Below are 18,508 nucleotides of genomic sequence, written 5' to 3'. Positions count from 1 at the left end.
AAGTGAATACAGGTGTTTCATAATGATCTCTCTCTCTCTCCGGCACTTTTTGTAATGAATATGTAACTCATATGCTAATGAGCTGATATGGTTGGGTCCTCAGGCTCAGTCAGCAGTCATAGTAAGTGAGTGAACCACAGCAGAAGTTTTATTACAGTGCACGTCACTCGGCGAGTCGGCGGCCTCTTCCGCGGAGTTCTTTACGCACTCCTCCTCCAGAGTCCAGACAGTTCGGTTCGGTTCGGTTCGGTTCAGGACAAGGCAGGTAGACACACATGATCTCCAACACGAGCAGATCGACGATGTCTCCGTCGACGTCTCCGCGGTTCTTCTCGGAGAAGGAGGTGGCTCGCCACCGCACCAAGGACTCCTGCTGGGTGCTGCTGGGGACCAGGGTGTACGATGTGACCGGCTTCCTCCGCATGCACCCGGGCGGAGAGGCGCTGATCCTGCGGCGCTCCGGCGGGGACGTGTCCGGGGAGATGGAGGGTCCGCCGCACCGGCACTCGGAGAACGCGCGGCGGTGGATGGAGCAGTACTACATCGGCGAGCTCCAGAGAGACTGCAGCAGCAGCAGCAGCGCCGAGGATTGCGAGGAAGAACAGGTACAGAGTCTGGAGTCTCTGGACAGAGAGAACGTGATTTTATTTCTTCTTTTACTTTTTTACTTTACTTTTACTTTTTTTTAACCAGAAATCCAAGCGCGTCGCCTTTAGTTTAGCCGATGCCAGGCACCTGCACAGTGCACAGCTGCCATAAATGAAACCCAGTTCATTCTAAATTCTCAAAGATTGGGAAACAGGCAAACAGCTGGCTACTGTCTAAATCAAGGATGCGAAAGTGATACAAAAGTGCTTCTGTCAAGCGGAACTGTTTTATGCTCTTTCTTTCTTTATGCTCTTTTTGGTAGGCTTATGTGTGCTTTGCTGGCCTGTAAAAAGGATGAGGAACTGACAGCAGTCACAGCAAGATTCTCATGTCATGTCATCTAGGCTATATATTCATAAGCATTTGTCATAACAGAGGTACACACTTGTGTACAGGCCTACTAATGTATTGGATTTGGATCACTAGATATGTATAGCATATTCTAACATTTTCTAAATCTTTACAGGTGAGTGAGTGTGTGTGAATATTTTTTTCCTGCAATATTTGAATTTCATGCAAATGTATTCGGAGCAAACATTTGCTATAGAGCGAAATCTCTAGCCATTTCTGTAAATTTGTTTAGGTAGTTTGTTTGAGACACACACACAGACACAGCCAGGAAACCCTGTGTGGGTCTGTCTGTCAGTGCGTCACTATCCCAGCTGTAGTTGGGTGTTTCTCTCCCTGAATCTTGATGCCTAAACAATCTGGCTTCAGAATAGATTATCAGTTGGGGAACTTGGGACTGATATTAGGCTACATGGACTGACTGTGTCGTCACCTGCATACTCAGGTGGAGGAATAGGGATTATGGGAGGTTGCTGTTGATACATGAGATCAAGGTGACAGGCGCAGCGCAAAACAACATGGGAGTCGGGGTCAGTGATGTTTTAGTGAATGATTCCGGAGCCGCGTGTGTGCGTGCGTGTGGGTGGGTGAGAAAAGAAAAGGGAGAGAAACCGGTCTGTCTTGTCTGAATAAAGAGGAGATAAAGGGACAAACAGTGAGGAAAGTGAGGGAAGTTGATCAAGTTGTGGGAAGACACAAGGTATGTATGCCTACAGGCTACACCCCACACATGTGTTTATTTTGTCCCCCTTAGGCCCATCTCTCCAACACTTAAAATCCTCTCTAAATGGCCGTGAGTTGGCTCTATAGTCTCTACTTGACTTATTTAATGCTTTTGTCTGTCTACACCAAATCCCTTTGCCAAAATAGCCGATCTACAAGCTCACAGCGCGTTTTTAGATCGATCAGCTATTTTTGGCAAATGTTCACCTTCACCCCCCCCCAGAATAGGGATACTGTGGTTCAAGTGGGTCACTGTTATGAGCATATTGTAGTTGTTGTGTTCTATCTGTGCTTTCAGAATGATGCAGGAGCTTATGTTCCCCTTTGTAGATTAGCTGATAAGACGTATCAGTAAAATCGAACCTTTGAACAGCAGAGCACCACTGCTTGTCAGTCATTAAGTAGTACAGGACAACCTGTGAGACATATATAGGCTATTGTAATTTTAGTAGTTTTAATAATAATACAAACATAAAAGCAACACTCATAGTAGACAGACTCACACGCTTATAGACTCACACACTTCTCACTGTTTTTGAGGGGCGCTAGCCCCTCCTATACACAGGTTTAATGTTTGTCTTTACTTGCGCAAGCAGAGCGCGCAAGTAATAGTTTTCGTCCATGTCGCCGTTTGATGCGTATGCGCCGTGCCAGCGTATGACGTAATGACTACTTGTGCTTGATATGGCAGTGGTGTCAGATTACATACATGTATACATAAATGTATACATAGGGGCAGTACCTTTAATCCTCCCGACACTAAAACATATCATCATTACGTCACCATCGAAAACCAATTACACCCTGGCATTGGGTCCTTTAATCCACATCTTTATTACGTCATCATTGAGAGCTAGTTATACCAGTTATACCCTGACGTCATACGCTGGCACAGGCGCATACGCATCAAACGGCGACGCAAAGTAACCACAGTATACCGCTAATCAACTTACAAATTACATACATAGAGGCATTTCCTTTAATCCACCCGACACTGATCGACATATACGTCACCATCGAAAGCCGTCTCTTACCATACTTAACAATACTACTTTTTTACCTCCAAAAACTAGGTACATAGCAAATAGCTAAACCTAATTCAATATTTCAAACGTTCTTTCACAGAGAAGCTGAGATTTGACATTTTGTGTAGCAGTCGACACTACTTGCGCGCTCTGCTTGCGCACTAGTAGGCCTACTTGTGTGCAACAAGCAAGTAGGCACTCGACAGAGTGCAGTTCTAGTTAGTTCAATGTTTCTTTTGTAAACGCCATTGACAATGAAGGGAAAATTTAAGTCATAATGTGCCATTTACGTCATATTGTCTATTTGTCAATGTTTGTGTTTGCACTGTTTGTTTTACATCACCATTACATCACCTAATCACCTACACATGAGTTGGACTTTAATATTAGCACCCCTCACTTCACATGGGTGTGATTTTTGAAAGTGCTTACTGCTTTTGCATTTACCGGTAGTCCGGTACCAGTCACCAGCTCTGCTTCTGGCCAGCTATTAATAAGGTATTAACAAGTCTGTCCATCACACATTTTCCAAGGGAACTTCATAGAAAGCAATGTGGGCGGGGGAATTAAGTTGAGTCAACTTTTCTTTGAATTCTTCTTCTAGGCAGTTGTTGACAATAACTTGACATATCACAAACATTATGGTGAAAATACCTCGGAAGAGATAGTATGCAGCAGCACCCAAGCCTCTTCTGAGCCACTCTAATCCCTCCACCAGGTTTAAGTCTGTTGCATTAATTGTCCCTGTACGCAGGAAAGGTAGTCCTTGGATTGAACACCGACCTCGCAGTTTTCGGGTGGACACTCTTAACCACAAGGCCATTTACCTGGTTATCATTTATTATGCTAGACCGGCGCCCGTCTACTCAAGCGCCATGCAAGCCGGGCGGGAACGATGCAAGTCGGGCACACATGTCCATTTGCCCACCCATTTGTGCAATATTACCCAATTGCACAATTGCACATTGCACATGTTGCCTGGCATGTCGGAGTATCTGCTTATCTCACATTTTCTGACACGTCACAAGTTTGGCCAAAAAGTGGTACAAAAGTTACACAGACAATCCGTGAAGCCGGCGGGTTGGGTTGGTCAGTCAGGGAAGCCGGTGCCCACACCCCTCCCGAACTCACAGAGATTCGGTGAGTTTGAAGACACAGGGAAAGACAGACAGACACATGCATGGCATTTCTTTTCGGCTCTCGGAAACCGTTGGTTTGACCAAATTGTCAAGTCTGTCCAACACTTTTGTCCCAAATAATGGTCCCACTTTTCTAGTATGACTCTTTTAACACTTTAAATGAAAATACACTAATCAAGAATGCCCATGTGATTTTTTTCTATCTGGGCATAGTTAACAGGCATCAATCTGAGATTTTAAAGGCAAGTTTGGCAATTAGATGAGGCCTAATATATACCAGGTGAAAGAGCTTCAGAAGGAGTTACGTGTGAACTTCTCTATATGGACGTTTAGGATTTTATTAGGATAGTTTCTGTCAAAGTGCAGACTCTATAGCCAACACTCGGGACTCCTGAATCGCTGCCCTCCACGGTGATACCAGAAGTACAGTGAGAGATGTGTCAGAGAGGATATGAGGGACAGGCTATCTCTAGTTAGTAGAATTTTTACATGAAAAGTCACTTTCAATTCTTTGCCATTTTTAGGGCCCTATGGATGGCGTGGCAATGGTAGTCGTCGACCGCACATTTTTGATCCAAAACTTGGAGTACTGGCTGGATTGCCATGGAATTTGCTGTGCACCTCAATTCTCCCCAGAAGATGAACCCCAACAATTTGAATGACACCCCCATGACCTTTTCTCTAGCACTATACTGTCATGCTAAAATGACATTTGCTCCAGTTGGGTATAAGGTGAAGCATAGCCTCTAGTCCAGGGCCTGCTAGTGGGAGGGGACATTCTGACGCACCGCCATTCTGATTACGTGGCTTCCGCGGTTAAGCCCAAACGGCCAAACCACAGCAAAGGGTCGAGACGGGACGAGACGGTTTTGGCGTTCGTCCCAGCGGTGTGATCCTGTTGCACGTCGACCCAAGTCAACCCAAGTGATTCACCACACCAATGGGTCGCCATGCATCTACTTACAACCGTTTGGTTGTAAGAAGTTGCATGGCTTAGGGTTAGGGACAGGGTTAGTAGTGTGGCGAGTCGGAATGGCGATGCGTCGGCCGTCGGAATAGCAGGCTTCGGAATGCCAGTGTGTAACACTAGTGGGACTTTTAGTCTTGTCCTTCAGTGTGTTCTGGTCTGTCACACATGTGGAAAAATAGCAAATTGTTCTCTCGGTACAATATTTGACTGATGACATAGACAGGACGTGAGACCTATAAGGATTTCCCTAATGTCTCCCACACGCCCAAGAACAGCCACTGCACAGCATTATGAGAGCATACATAGCTACGCAATTGTATATATGTAAAACCTCATAATACAGAATTTCCATTTCTTTTTCACGAGTAATGGCCATGACCCCAAAACCTGTTACATGTGTTTTCTTATTTCTTTTTGGAAACAGGCCTCTAGGACAAGTGGTTCATAAACGTTTTGGGCTCAGGCCACCACTAAGAATTGTTTCATCCACGGACGAAACCCTTAAATTACATTGTCACTTCTACTATTACTATTTGTATCATTATAATAATTATTACTACACGTGTGTGTGTGTGTGTGTGTGTGTGTGTGTGTGTGTGTGTGTGTGTGTGTGTGTGTGTGTGTGTGTGTGTGTGTGTGTGTGTGTGTGTGTGTGTGTGTGTGTGTGTGTGTGTGTGTGTGTGTGTGTGTGTGTGTGTGTGTGTGTGTGTGTGTGTGTGTGTGTGTGTGTGTGTGTGTGTGCAACTAACAATGTAAACAATGAACATGTTTTTATTTACATGTTTTTATACACATGGCGTTGTTCTAGCTTGAAACTAGAGCATACATCTTTAGCCCTAGGTTACATGACATCCTTATTTTAGTACACATACAATTGTTCAGACATTGTATATTTTAAATATTTGAGTACACATGAAATTGTTCTGAAATCATACATTTTCAATACAATTATTATGATTATTTATTTATTTATTTAAAAAAAAATAGCAGATCTACAACGCACTGTGATGCGACACGTGATATTGTAATTAACCTTTTTTTAATTATGGCTTAAGTCATTAAAAGCAATTCTCTCCTCATTTTCAATCGATTTTTAATTCATAAACAACTAAATAATAAGGCATGCGTTTCCTCACTCATTCACTCAATGGTATCTTAGAAGCTGAACTAGTCATGGTTGTCTTGTCAGTAATAGAGCTGAAAGATTTGGTATAGATATGTTGTTGTATTCTAATGAGATTTCATCGCTCGCTAGCTCGCATCGCTGGCAGTGCGGATGGGGTGTGATGGGCAGAGCCTGTACCTATCCTTCTAATCATCTGTGTCATTCTCAGGTGCACATTTGTTTGCCTGGGACTCGAGTAACTTTGTTCTGAAGGACTTCCCTGCCTGCTATCAGCCTATCTATCTACTCTGGGACAGGATGTGGGAACTGGGAATAAGCTGTTCAGCAATCTATATCAACATTCTTTCTCCCTCATAATGGGGCTTTCTCTTTCATATGAAGGGGGGTGGGGTGGCTGGGGGACTTCATATGCAATATAAATGTAAATTAATTCATCAGGGCAGCGGTAATGAATGCATAGTCTTTACGACCAGTATATACTATCCAGTAGTTTACTAGTGATTTTGTATTCATGAATTGCAGATTAGGACAGTAACAGTAATAGTATATTCATGGACAACAGAGACAGTACAGATCAGGAACACTGATTTGTTGCTTATTTGTGTAAATAAAGTAGAAACTTAGGATTTGCAGAGAAGAGATGAGGTCAAGATGGTGGGTGATGTGTGTCAGAGGACAGCTGGGGTTGAGCCTGGCGGGCAAGGTCACTGGAATGTTCACTTTCATCAGCAGCACGAAGCTCATTCTCTCCTCAATGACACGATTGTCTTTCAGACGGGTGGAGGGTGTGTGCGTGCGTGCGTGCGTGCGTGCATGCGTGCGTGTAAGCGCACACGTGTGTGTGTGTGTGTGAGACTGTGTGACTGTGTGTGGGGGGGGAGCAAGTGGCAAGGAAGGACAAAATATAGGAAGAAAGTCAGAGCAAAGAGGCGAAATAGAACAAGAGTGGAGTCAAGGAAAAGAAGGAAGCACACAGAGGGTTGGAGAGAGGGGATGAAGGTGAGAGGTACTGACGCGAGCATGCAAATGGTGGTGGCGGGTTTGCGTAAATGGTCACGCCCTCCTCCTACTACGGGATAAAGTTTTAGACCACGACGGAGGGACGCCGTCTCAAGCGAACTTGAGCCACAAGACCACCAAAACCACCAAGTTGCCGTGTAGAACACTGCGAAGGTCGCTTAGCCGAGGGTTTTATTTCAGCCCCGTTTGAGTTCCGCCCCGGCACAGAATAGTAAATAAAGCTATGGCACGATTTTTTTCTACTCAGTCTGTGTCTCATAGGAGGGCTGTGGGCAGTTTAGAAACTGTCCTCCAGTGACATCATTAGGCAGATTTTTTTTACAAAAATGTTTAGATTTTCATTATCGTGAGAACGATGGCTTCCATTTTCACATTGCAGCTTTTCAGGACTAGAAAGCCTGTAGTTTCTATTAGCTTGTATTCCCCATCGATGATGTCACTGGAGGACGGTTTCTGAACTGCCCACAGCCCTCCTATGAGACACAGACCGAGTAGATCTTTTTTTTTCATGATTATTAGTGAGGACCTATTATATGAAGATAGGTTGAAAAGTGGTGAAGTGGTCCTTTAAGCGTTTGCCCTGACTGCCACTTAAAGTGGCAGTCGGGGCTTTCTTACCCGAACCCACTACCATTTCCATGGTCGCGGTAATGACAGGGCAAGTGAGAGGAAAAGGATGGTAGGTGTACAGGAGGAATAAAGGAGGTCGTGTTACTGCTGTCAAACGTCATAATGCTTTTCATAACAGGTCACTCTGCCTCATTTACAACCCCGTAGCCACTCTCTGGGTCAGAGTTCGTCACCAGGGCAATAGATTAGCTTGCATTGTTTGCCTTTGCTGCCGTGGCAACAGCCAAGGCCCTCAATTATCACTCATCTCTCTGGGACACAGGTATAGTCGCTAGGGTAACACCCCCCTCCACCTGGGGAAGAGAGAGACTGATAGAGGGGGGGAGAGAGTGACGAGAGAGAGAGAGAGGCCGTGTTGATTTTGACAAGCACATTTTGATTCAGTTCAGTCATAGTCTTTTGAATAAAATTAAATTTAGTCATATTTTAGTCATCAGAGATGTTTTAGTGTTAGTCTAGTTTTAGCCAACTCAACAAATCATAAGATTTTAGTCTAGACTGAATCTACAGTTGATTTTGTTGACAAAAACTTTTTTTTTGTCAGACCTTTAATTGATGGAGTCGTAATGCCTGACTTTAAACTTGGCTGCGCTCTGAAAATAGCAGATCTACAAGCTCACAACGCGCATTGTGAGCTTGTAGATCTGCTATTTTCAGAGTGCAACACCCGAGTGCAACCAACCATGAAATGAAAAAAGAAACGATCCGGGCACTCAAGGTTAAAATGAGGAGGAAAGCCTTTATTAAATAAAAAAGGCAACTGCCACAACCATAAAATGACTTGTTGAATAGAGGAAGGGAGCGCTGCCGTGGTCCTTTGTTTGTTGAACTGAATACAGGTGCTCGTTGGCGAGGTTAAATCATAACATTAAAGAAGAGGATCCAAGGCACTCTGTTCCAGTGAGGTGAAGAAAAGCCTTTTTATTTGGCAAAGAACATTACAAAAAAGGAGGACCAACGCGTTTCGGCACTCAGCCTTCGTCAGGGACCTTGTCTTACTGTAGCCTATGTAACGCCAGCGCCATTGGGCATTTAAGTTAAATAACTCCGAAACTACAAATCATTTCAAAGTAAAAAGTTCCAGCATGTGTCTCTACAGTAAGCTGATTTATAAAAAGTGTGAATGGAGTTTCTAGGTGAAAGTGCTTTTTTGACGTGCCAATATCTGCCATTGAGACATATTTTGACAGCAGAAACTGCCTGTCATAATTTATCCCCCTACCTATTCCAAAGCCCCCCCAGGTACATTATATATTTAAACTATTTTCAGCAATGGTACAATTATTAGTAATTATATAGTGGGTAGATCTTGTTGAGCTGGTCATTTTGAAAGTAGATCTCACGTCATAAATGTCTGGGCACCCCTGATGTAGGACTAGTATATGCCAAAGTTTGTGCTATTGCCATTGAGAATGCATTGGGCGTTTAAGTTAAATAACTCCGAAACTACAAATCATTTCAAAGTAAAAAGTTCCAGCATGTGTCTCCACAGTAAGCTGAATTATAAAAAGTGTGAATGGAGTTTCTAGGTGAAAGTGCTTTTTTGACGTGCCAATATCTGCCATTGAGCCCCATTGTGAATTTCTCAAATTTGAAAGCACTATATTTCTAAAACTATGAAACATTTCAAAGATTTCTTTTCAGGCAAACATGTCCACCGTAAGATGAACCTAAATAGGTTTGAATGGGGTTTCTAGGTGTAAGTATGTAGGACTAGTAGCATGCCAAGGTTTGTGCTATTGCCATTGAGAATGCATTGGGCGTTTAAGTTAAATACGGGGGGGACATATTTTGACAGCAGAAACTGCCTGTCATAATTTCTCCCTATTCCAAAGCCCCCCCAGGTACATTATATATTTAAACTATTTTCAGCAATGGTACACTTATTTTTTCAGTGGGTAGATCTTGTTGAGCTGGTCATTTTGAAAGAAGATCTCACGTCATAAATGTGTGGGCAGTGGGCACCCCTGCTCTAGTAGGTGGACGGGGCCTTTTGCTTTTCACTGGAGTCAGAATGTTTTTCCCCAGCAGGCACTTTGAGAGTCCTTGTTATTGGTTGTTTTGGATGAAAGGAGGTATAGGGAGGAGTGTCCCCTCGTGGGGATATGACGGCTTGTGTTGAATCAGGAAGACAGTGTTGACAGTGGTGGGAAAAGTACTCGCATTTCTTTACCCATTTAGACCTGAGGACGATTCTACAAATGCCTTCTAAATCCTGACAGTTTTCTGAAAAACCCATGTTTCTATGTCAGTGGTTCTCAAATATTTTCATGTCAAGGACCCCCAAAAATATATGTAATTGGAATGGGTAAAAGTCAATCAATACTGCACTGTAGAAATACTCTGTTACAAGTAGAAGTCCGGAATTCAAAATGTAACCGAGTACAAAAGTATTGGCATCGTAAATGTACCAAAAGTATAAAGTAGTCACTAGTCATTGTGCGGAATGTCCCTTTTCAAGTTTTTAAAATCTTTTGAAAATTGCAGATCTACAAGCTCGAAATGTATATGAAGTGGTTAATGTATGTTTTGTAATAATAATCAAAATCTACAAAGTAACTAGTAACTGCAATAAAAGTACAATATTTTCCCTACGTATATATACGTACGTTGATGCTAGGTGGCGTCATATCCCAAGTCCGTATATATACGTACCCCGACGTATACTCCGTCTATATAATGGTTGATGCCTACGAAAGCCTTTAACATTGGTCCGGTTCCTATAGCAACGCTATATGTAATTTCCTGGGGTCTAGTAGGACTATAGTAAATAATACAAAAATAAATCACTATAACATTTTGTAAAAAAATACATATTTAGCCCCATGTTTGAATGCCCCCGCCCCCCTGTCAAAATTCAAAAATAGCTAAAATCGCTAAAACCAAAGAAAGCAGCAAATGAAAATCTTTTACTTTCTCTAATAACAACCTAAAACATGAACCTTGGTTGAAAGAAACTAAAGTAAATATACAGTACTTAAGTAAATGTACTTAGTTACTTTCCACCACTACTGCTTGTATTGAAGCAGGAAGACTGGTGTGTTGTGAAAACAGAGAGAGAGAGAGAGAGAGCGAGAGAGAATTCCTAGACAGATATTTCTAGAAACAGGGGGAGATCCCTTCTTTCCTTCGTCACATTCATCCAAACATCTATTCAGAGTCGCTGTCACTTTTATTAGCCAATTACATGTCATGCACACAGGGAATTCTGACTCTGTAATTATGTTTGACAACATAATTACTACAGCATAATAACAATCACGTCACCTGGGACCAACTCTCTGTGAAAAAAAAGCAAATCTACAAGTCTACAATCTACTCTGTGTGTGTACGTGCGACTCTGTGCGTGCGTGCGTGTGTGGGTGGGTGGCTTGCTGGCTCGGAGCCCTGGGGGAACAAATACTCACAGGTGTTCTGTTTACAAGGTGAGGGAGAGACAGATGGGATTCTCGGACACACAGAGAGGATAGTAGTGGGTGGGTGGGTGGGGGTGGAAGCACCACCTCCTTGGTCGATGCAGCTTTAGGTGCTACAATCGGTGTCACAGTTGAGATGTAGAGATAAGAGGGGACAGGGGATGGGTCAGTGAGTGCACGGTTAAATCTGCACTGAACGGTCACAATTCCAATGAATCTCATGTCTATTTGTCATTATAAAACGTCTCAGGTGTTATGATTATTGTATATTGTATATTGTAAGTATTAATATTAACTATATGAGTTCTTATCGTTCTATAGTTCTAAGCAGGAACTGGGGATGGCAATGAAGGACCGGAAAGTCTGGCGTCAGTGGCGTGGCATTGTGAAATCCATTATCTCGACCGCGGCTGAAAAATGATGATGATGATAGTGTTATGCAGATTAGAAGTATGTTTATAATGCATTATAAACTGACATGGGATGCTTAGGAAGCACTTCCCTACACACAGTGGTGGAACGTCACTAGTTACCCTATTTTTGTTTCTTTCCAATGGAAATATCCCAAAAATACGAGGTCGTATTATAATCGGGGACTAGACTATTTGACATTCAATGTCGTCTTATATTCGGCACAATACGCTACATTTACTTAAGTACTGTACTTACCGTACTGTACTTAAGTACAATATGTGAGTACTTTTTCCACCACTGCTACACGGCCTACACAGGTACTGTATGCACACAGCACAAAACACACGTAGTCACATTTTATGGGATCATAAAACAGTATTTTTTTATTAGATTTAGGTTGTAATTTAACGATGTGTTGCACAAAGATGAAAGCACATTGAGGGTTTGTGAAATATTGGCTTCACGTGTTCATGGACTGTGGGATCGTGTGTGTGTGTGTGTGTGTGTGTGTGTGTGTGTGTGTGTGTGTGTGTGTGTGTGTGTGTGTGTGTGTGTGTGTGTGTGTGTGTGTGTGTGTGTGTGTGTGTGTGTGTGTGTGTGTGTGTGTGTGTGTGTGTGTGTGTGTGTGTGTGTGTGTGTGTGTGTGTGTGTGTGTGTGTGTGTGTGTGTGTGTGTGGAGGGAGAGGAGTCGTACTCATCCATCTATCAAACTGTCTCTCTAGCTCACTCTCATTTTGGGTGTGCGCGTGTGTGTTAGTCGTCTATCTGTGTGGTAAAAAGTTGCTGCAGTTCTGCCTTAAAGTTTTAAGTCCTTCTTTTTTCAACCAATGCCTGAGCAAAACACTGAAATGTCATTTTCGGTCATTTTCTTTTGAAGGTTCAGTCTGAAACCAATCAGAATACTTCACCGCTTCAGGCTATGGCATGGTAGAACCTCACTCACGTGGTGCGCAGTGTTATTGTTTGTAGCCTGCATGCGTGCTGGCCAATACAAGGTAGAGAGAGGCCAATGTGAAGCACGTTTGTTACCAAGTTGCTTATTTCTAACCTAAAATGTTTTCATTCAGATACATTATGTGCTGATTAAGTTTAAAATTGGTGATACACAGTCTATAGGTCATCTTGAATGAGATTCAGAATGTGCAGCTGTGGGTATCACACAGGTGAATTAAATCAAGATTCATGAAAGTATATATATCACGCAGCACGTTTTAGGAATGTGATTATAAAACAAATACGAATCGACTATTAAGATTATTAATGGGTGTGTTAGGTTCAAGTGTGGGATTGTCAAAGCACTGTGACCAGTGGCACGTACACCCATGGCTCTGGTCACACCTAAATAACACGCCATTATTGATTTTATTATCTACAGCTGCATTGCTTCTAAGCCCGTCTTCTTTCATTCTCTGTGTTGGAGCCTACAGTCTCTATAGGCCGATTAGCTTACTAACTTACTTACTGACTGGATTGTAACATGACACTCCTTTCTACACACACCTGTGCGCGTGCACACACAGACACAAAACCATGTCACACACACACACACACACACACACACACACACAGACACATGCACACACCATTAGAATAGAGAGTAAGGGTGGAATCTCAGTCCTCGTCATTCAGGTTTGACTGGTTTTATTATTTCAATTGGAGCTGAGTGATCCTGTTAGCGCCACACATACCACAGAAGCACTGTACATGCATGTGTACGTGCGTTCATACACATGCACGCACGCACATTCAAATTTCCAGCCCCTGCCCTGCTGTCTTGCCTTCACCTGTCACCTGAAGCTTTTTCTATGTATTTATAAGCCCCCCCCCCCCCCTATGCACTTAGAGACAATACAGTTTGCAGTTTAGCGGAGACCTTATACCTTACTTCTATTCCAGCTGTGGTGGGATGATTTGGGAATGATACATTTATGCTGTGCGTGCGTGTGTGCGTATAGGGCTGTCACGATTACAAATTTAAGTTGACGATTAATTGTCACACACATAATTGCAATTAACGATTTAATTGTGTTTTTTGCATTGAACATTGGAATGTTACAATTTGTATTTCTGTTTGCCTTTTAGGCTTCGTAATCACAAATTCCACTGGGCAGCAGATAACTTAAATATACAAAGAAATCACTGACACATTTAATATTTTTTTATATATTTTTCTTTCCAATTTCTTTTTTTCTCCAAAATAGTGGAAATAGTTGATCTAAGCTTGTAGATCTGCTCTTTCTGCTATTTAAAAAAAAAAAAAATGAAAATGATGTATGGACATTTTTCAACATGGAAACAATTGATGATTTTGCAAAAATAATTGCAATTATCTCAAATAATTGTGATTATCTCAAATGATTGCGATTAGGCGATTATGTAATAATTGTGACAGGCCCATGCGTTTTAAGTTGCAGATATGAGATGAGGTAAATGGGAAATGCGTTATCTCTTTAGCAGAGAGAGTGTGTACCATGGCACAGGCATGATAGCAATTAACCATTAACCACAGAGTCATGTGACCTATCTACCTCAGCTGATGGGAGCGCACACAAATTGTGAATAGAAGAGCACCGCAAATGGGATGTATTGATTGGCTAATGAATGATTAATCTCAGAACGGTGTTACATTTCTCAACTTTCTCATGGTGAAAGTCATTTCTGGAATGCTATAGAGCGTCGCAGTCCCGCCCCCTTTCATGACGACGCCAGGCCCAGGAAATTAATCACAATGCATTTTTCCCATAGACATTTCAAAAAGTATTTATTTAAAGACCTTTTAAGCGTTGTACGAAGCCAACTCGAGTCGTGACAAATCATGATTTGTTGTCATGATTTGTCACGACAAGAGTTGACTTTGTCCGCGGCGTAAACGTCTTTAAATAAATACTTTCTGAAATGTCTATGAGGAAAATGAACAGAGAATCATTTCCTGGGCCCTGGTAGGGGGCGGGACTGCGACGCTCTATAGGCCTACACGTATTTGATTTTTATTGGCGAGCTCACAGCTCTTCTGGCATGCTCATGACAGCATTTCAATTACAACACATGATTTGAATTGAGCTCCATACCATTTAGAATAGACTTTGAGACATGAGATTAGATCTAGTTCTAGACTAGAATCTTTGGCACCTTGAACTACTTTAGGTCTGCATAACCACTTAAAGCTGCTATAAGCAATAATATGTCAACATTTTAATGACCTTTTTGTTTTTTATTTTTTTGGTATTCAGACAGCCAGCAATGGTTAGAACGCTCCCAATTTTTTTTTACTCTGTGACGCATCTAGGGGCCGCAATCTGCATTCAAAGATTTTCCTAGAAGCTTTGTCATTGGTCGATTTGCCTATCTGCTTCCTGATTGGTTAGGCATTGCGACCAGGTTTTTTTTCGATCAATGACAAAGCTTCTAGGAGCATCTTGGAATGCAGATTGTGGCCCCTAGATGTGTCACAGAGACAACATTTATTTTGTGAGCGTTCTACCCATTGCTGGCTGTCTGAATACCAAAAAAATAAAAAATAAAAAGGTAATAAAAATGTTGACATATTATTGCTTATAGCAGCTTTAAACCCTCTATTCTGAGTGAAACTGACTTGACTTGCAACTGTACTTCTCTTATTACACTCTTTTATCACTCAAGTCTACACATACCAATCCCCTCGTCAAAAATAGCCGATCTACTGTACAAGCTCGTACATCTGATATTTCTTTGGAGATTGTGTTCAAGAGGTTAAGGGGCTGTTTTAACTGATATGGGTGATGGGTGATTTATGATGTGGTGATGGGTGATTTATCTAGTCTGGAATATAATGGGGTGATGGGTGATTTATCTAGTCTGGAATATAATGGGGTGATGGGTGATTTATCTAGTCTGGAATATAATGGGGTGATGGGTGATTTATCTAGTCTGGAATATAATGGGGTGATGGGTGATTTATCTAGTCTGGAATATAATGGGGTGATGGGTGATTTATCTAGTCTGGAATAGGGATGATTGATATGGGGTATTGGCCGGGTGTTACCGTGTTTTATACAATCGGGAATATGGATGAATCGATTGATAGTCAGACTCAGGAATATCTCTAGGTCGTCCTCAGATGAGCCCTCCATCGTCGCTTCCAGTCATCCCAGTTCTCCATACACAGATCTGGCCAGTTTGTTGGTGCTTTGCGCTCCTGTGTCTTTCTTGATCCACATATGTTAATGCCGGACGTCCTCATCACCGGTGCCCGTGTGTTGGTTCCCACAGCACTAGTTTGCTGGCTGGCAGCTCTTGGTAACTTTGTCCTGCTAGGCTCATTCTCTTGGCTGCTATTTTCTGGCCCACCCTTGCCATTCCATCATACCAATTCTTGTTGCGACCACAGGTCGTGATTGTGAGAAATAAAGATGGTGTGAGACAGACCGTGTATGTCTATGCATGAGGACTCCAAGCTGCTTCTTTTCACCTGACAGGGGGGAGTTTCCCCGGCCGGACGTAGCGTGTGGAGGGAACGTTATTCCGACCAGTTCCTTTCCCCTCCATCAGGCGCCCCGGCTGGTCAGGGGGAGGTAGTTTAGAGACCAGGATTACTGCATGTTTTTTGTGAGGGTACCTACCCTATGGGACACGGGGAGAATATGCAAACTCCACACAGAAAGGCCCTTTCGCCAACCCCGCCTCAGGTATGGACACTGATGACTATGGGCACTGACTGCTTTGTTATGTAGTTGTCATGAACTGACCCGGACGCCCCCTGATGTCCACCTCCCATCCAGCACTGGTCCACAAATGACCGATGCTTGTGTCCAACTGTCCATATGGCATATCTGCTGAATCCTTTCTATTCATTTGTGTGGTTGGCCACAGGGCAACCAGACTATTGTTATTGTCAGTTTAGTGCATGCTTCTAGAGCAGGGTTGCCCACACTTTCTAGACTTGAGAGCTACTTTCAAAATGACCAGCTCAACCAGATCTACCCACCAAAAATATATACATATATTATCCCATTGCTGAAAATACAAATGCACTTCTTTTCCTTTTTTGTAATATTGATGTTTGTGTGAACACTTTTGAAAACACGGTAGGCCTGTTGCATTGTGGGTTTGCGCTGCCCTTTTTGATGTCGATCAATCAAGTGCAGTCACCTTAATGTGTGGCAGATGCCAAAAATAGTTTATTATTTATTTTTAATTGTATATTTTTAGGGGCCATGTCATTTGTTCTACCTGCACAGCCTGTGTGATCTACTGGTAGATCACAATCTACCTTTTGGGCACCCCTGGCCCATGGTCTCGAACGGCATACTATAGCATGCCGTTTTCCATCATTTTTGAGGATTTGAAAAAAAGACGAAAATGACTCCGAGACGATGGGCCCATGGTCTCGGAGTGATTTTCGTCTTTTTTTCAAATTCTCGTTTTTCATCATTTTTGACCATGGGCTATAGCCCATATCGGACGGCATACTATAGCATGCCGTTTTCCATCATTTTTGAGGATTTGAAAAAAAGACGAAAATGACTCCGAGAGTCTCGTAAGTGTAAATACAACAAAATGAGCAGGGCACTTCAGGGAATTGAACCCTGTCCCGGTAAACCAAGGGTGCCAACACCAGTGCCTTCGTTTTAGTTTTGTTGTCATTTACAGGCCCAGTGCCTCCCCAAGCGTGACGAAAAAGCGTGACGACATACTAGAGTAACTTCTGCCGTCATGTGGGTCTGTGGGGATTTCTGTTGTTATACAGAGAAGGAGTAGTCCGCACACAGTCTTTGCTCCAACAGTGTTTATGTTGTTAACCCATTTTGGGGCGAACCCCTTTTGGTGTTTTAAACATTATGTTATAATTTAGCTATTTTTGAAAAATCGTGAAAATATTTATTTCAGAAAACTGGAGGATTTAGAAAAAAATTCTTAAATTTCGAGGTCAGGCCTAATGGGTTAAAACACCATTTAAATCAGGACACGATGTGTCGGCCGTGAACGGCCTTCATCAGGTGATCATCATCCCCTGATGAAGGCCGTAAAATTTAAATTTAAACAAAATAAACACTGTTGGAGCAAAGGCTGTGCGGACTACTCCTTCTCTGTATACTCTATACTTCTCTGTATGTATCTACCTTTTGTCCAGCACCAGCAAGGAACTGGACGTGTGCTGCAAGCCACCTGCTTTTTAAACTGGTTTCTATTGTTATGTCATCATGCTGAAGCCATTATAATCTGTGCCATGGGGTCAGTGGGGCTTTATATTATTCCAGTGTTATGATGCATGACATAATTATGACATATGACATATAACATCAGCATTTAAAGTCTGGTAAAATGTATTACAAGAGGCAACCACACTTGCAATTGCTAATTGCATCATTCTATAGTTAATATTATTTGTTATTCTCAGCTGATCTCTTTTTTTGTGTGCGTCTTGTAACTGCTATAATATCATGAATCTGAATTTCCAACGCGGGATCAATGAATATCTATCTAAAAATATCTCCCAGCTCGCAATGTGTCGCAAGCCCTGGGGGATCCCAGTCAATGAAGTATATGGGGTAGGCCTACATTGGGGTAGTTACACAGACCGACCAAGACATGGTAAGAGAGAGAGGAGAGACATGCAAGTCAAACAAGACAGGGATCGGAGTCTTTTTTCAGTGGTGCTAGCCACTCCTATAGACAGCTATGTGTGTCCCTGCCTGTGTCTGTCCGTCCGAGTACGGAAATAGCGTTTGTTGACCACCAAGGGTCACTGTTGCGCAGCCTAACACACACACACACACACACACACACACACACACACACACACACACACACACACACACACACACACACACACACACACACACAGAGGCCAGGGAGGAGGGCTTGTACAGTACAGTACAGTACAGTACAGTACAGTACAGTACAGTACAGTACAGTACAGTACAGTACAGTACAGTACAGCACCACTTCAGACGGGTCTGATTTTTTTTACAAAACCAACGCAGGCCTACAACATCATGTGTCGCGGCTCTCACACTAATCCTTTCAACCACTCTATTTGACTAGTCTCACCCAAAGCAAGAGCAGTCAAC

The 18,508-nt window shown here is 42.6% G+C and overlaps 1 protein-coding gene across 1 annotated transcript in view; it reads left to right on the top strand.

The window, feature by feature from the left end:
- Window positions 1-302: 302 nt before the first annotated feature.
- The window catches only part of fa2h (fatty acid 2-hydroxylase), a gene marked incomplete at its 5' end in the record, with an annotated part of 34,668 nt that continues 16,462 nt past the window's right edge, over window positions 303-18,508 (top strand). The window contains one exon of the mRNA XM_079501040.1: window positions 303-605. Coding sequence (XP_079357166.1) covers window positions 303-605 — 303 coding nt within the window. The remainder of the gene's footprint in view (window positions 606-18,508) is intronic.

This window comes from Electrona antarctica, assembly GCF_951216825.1.
Source record: "Electrona antarctica genome assembly, chromosome: 5".
Taxonomy (NCBI): Eukaryota; Metazoa; Chordata; class Actinopteri; order Myctophiformes; family Myctophidae; genus Electrona; species Electrona antarctica.
The sequence above is the reverse complement of the archived record's forward strand: the minus strand, read 5'-3'. Positions and strand labels throughout refer to the sequence as shown.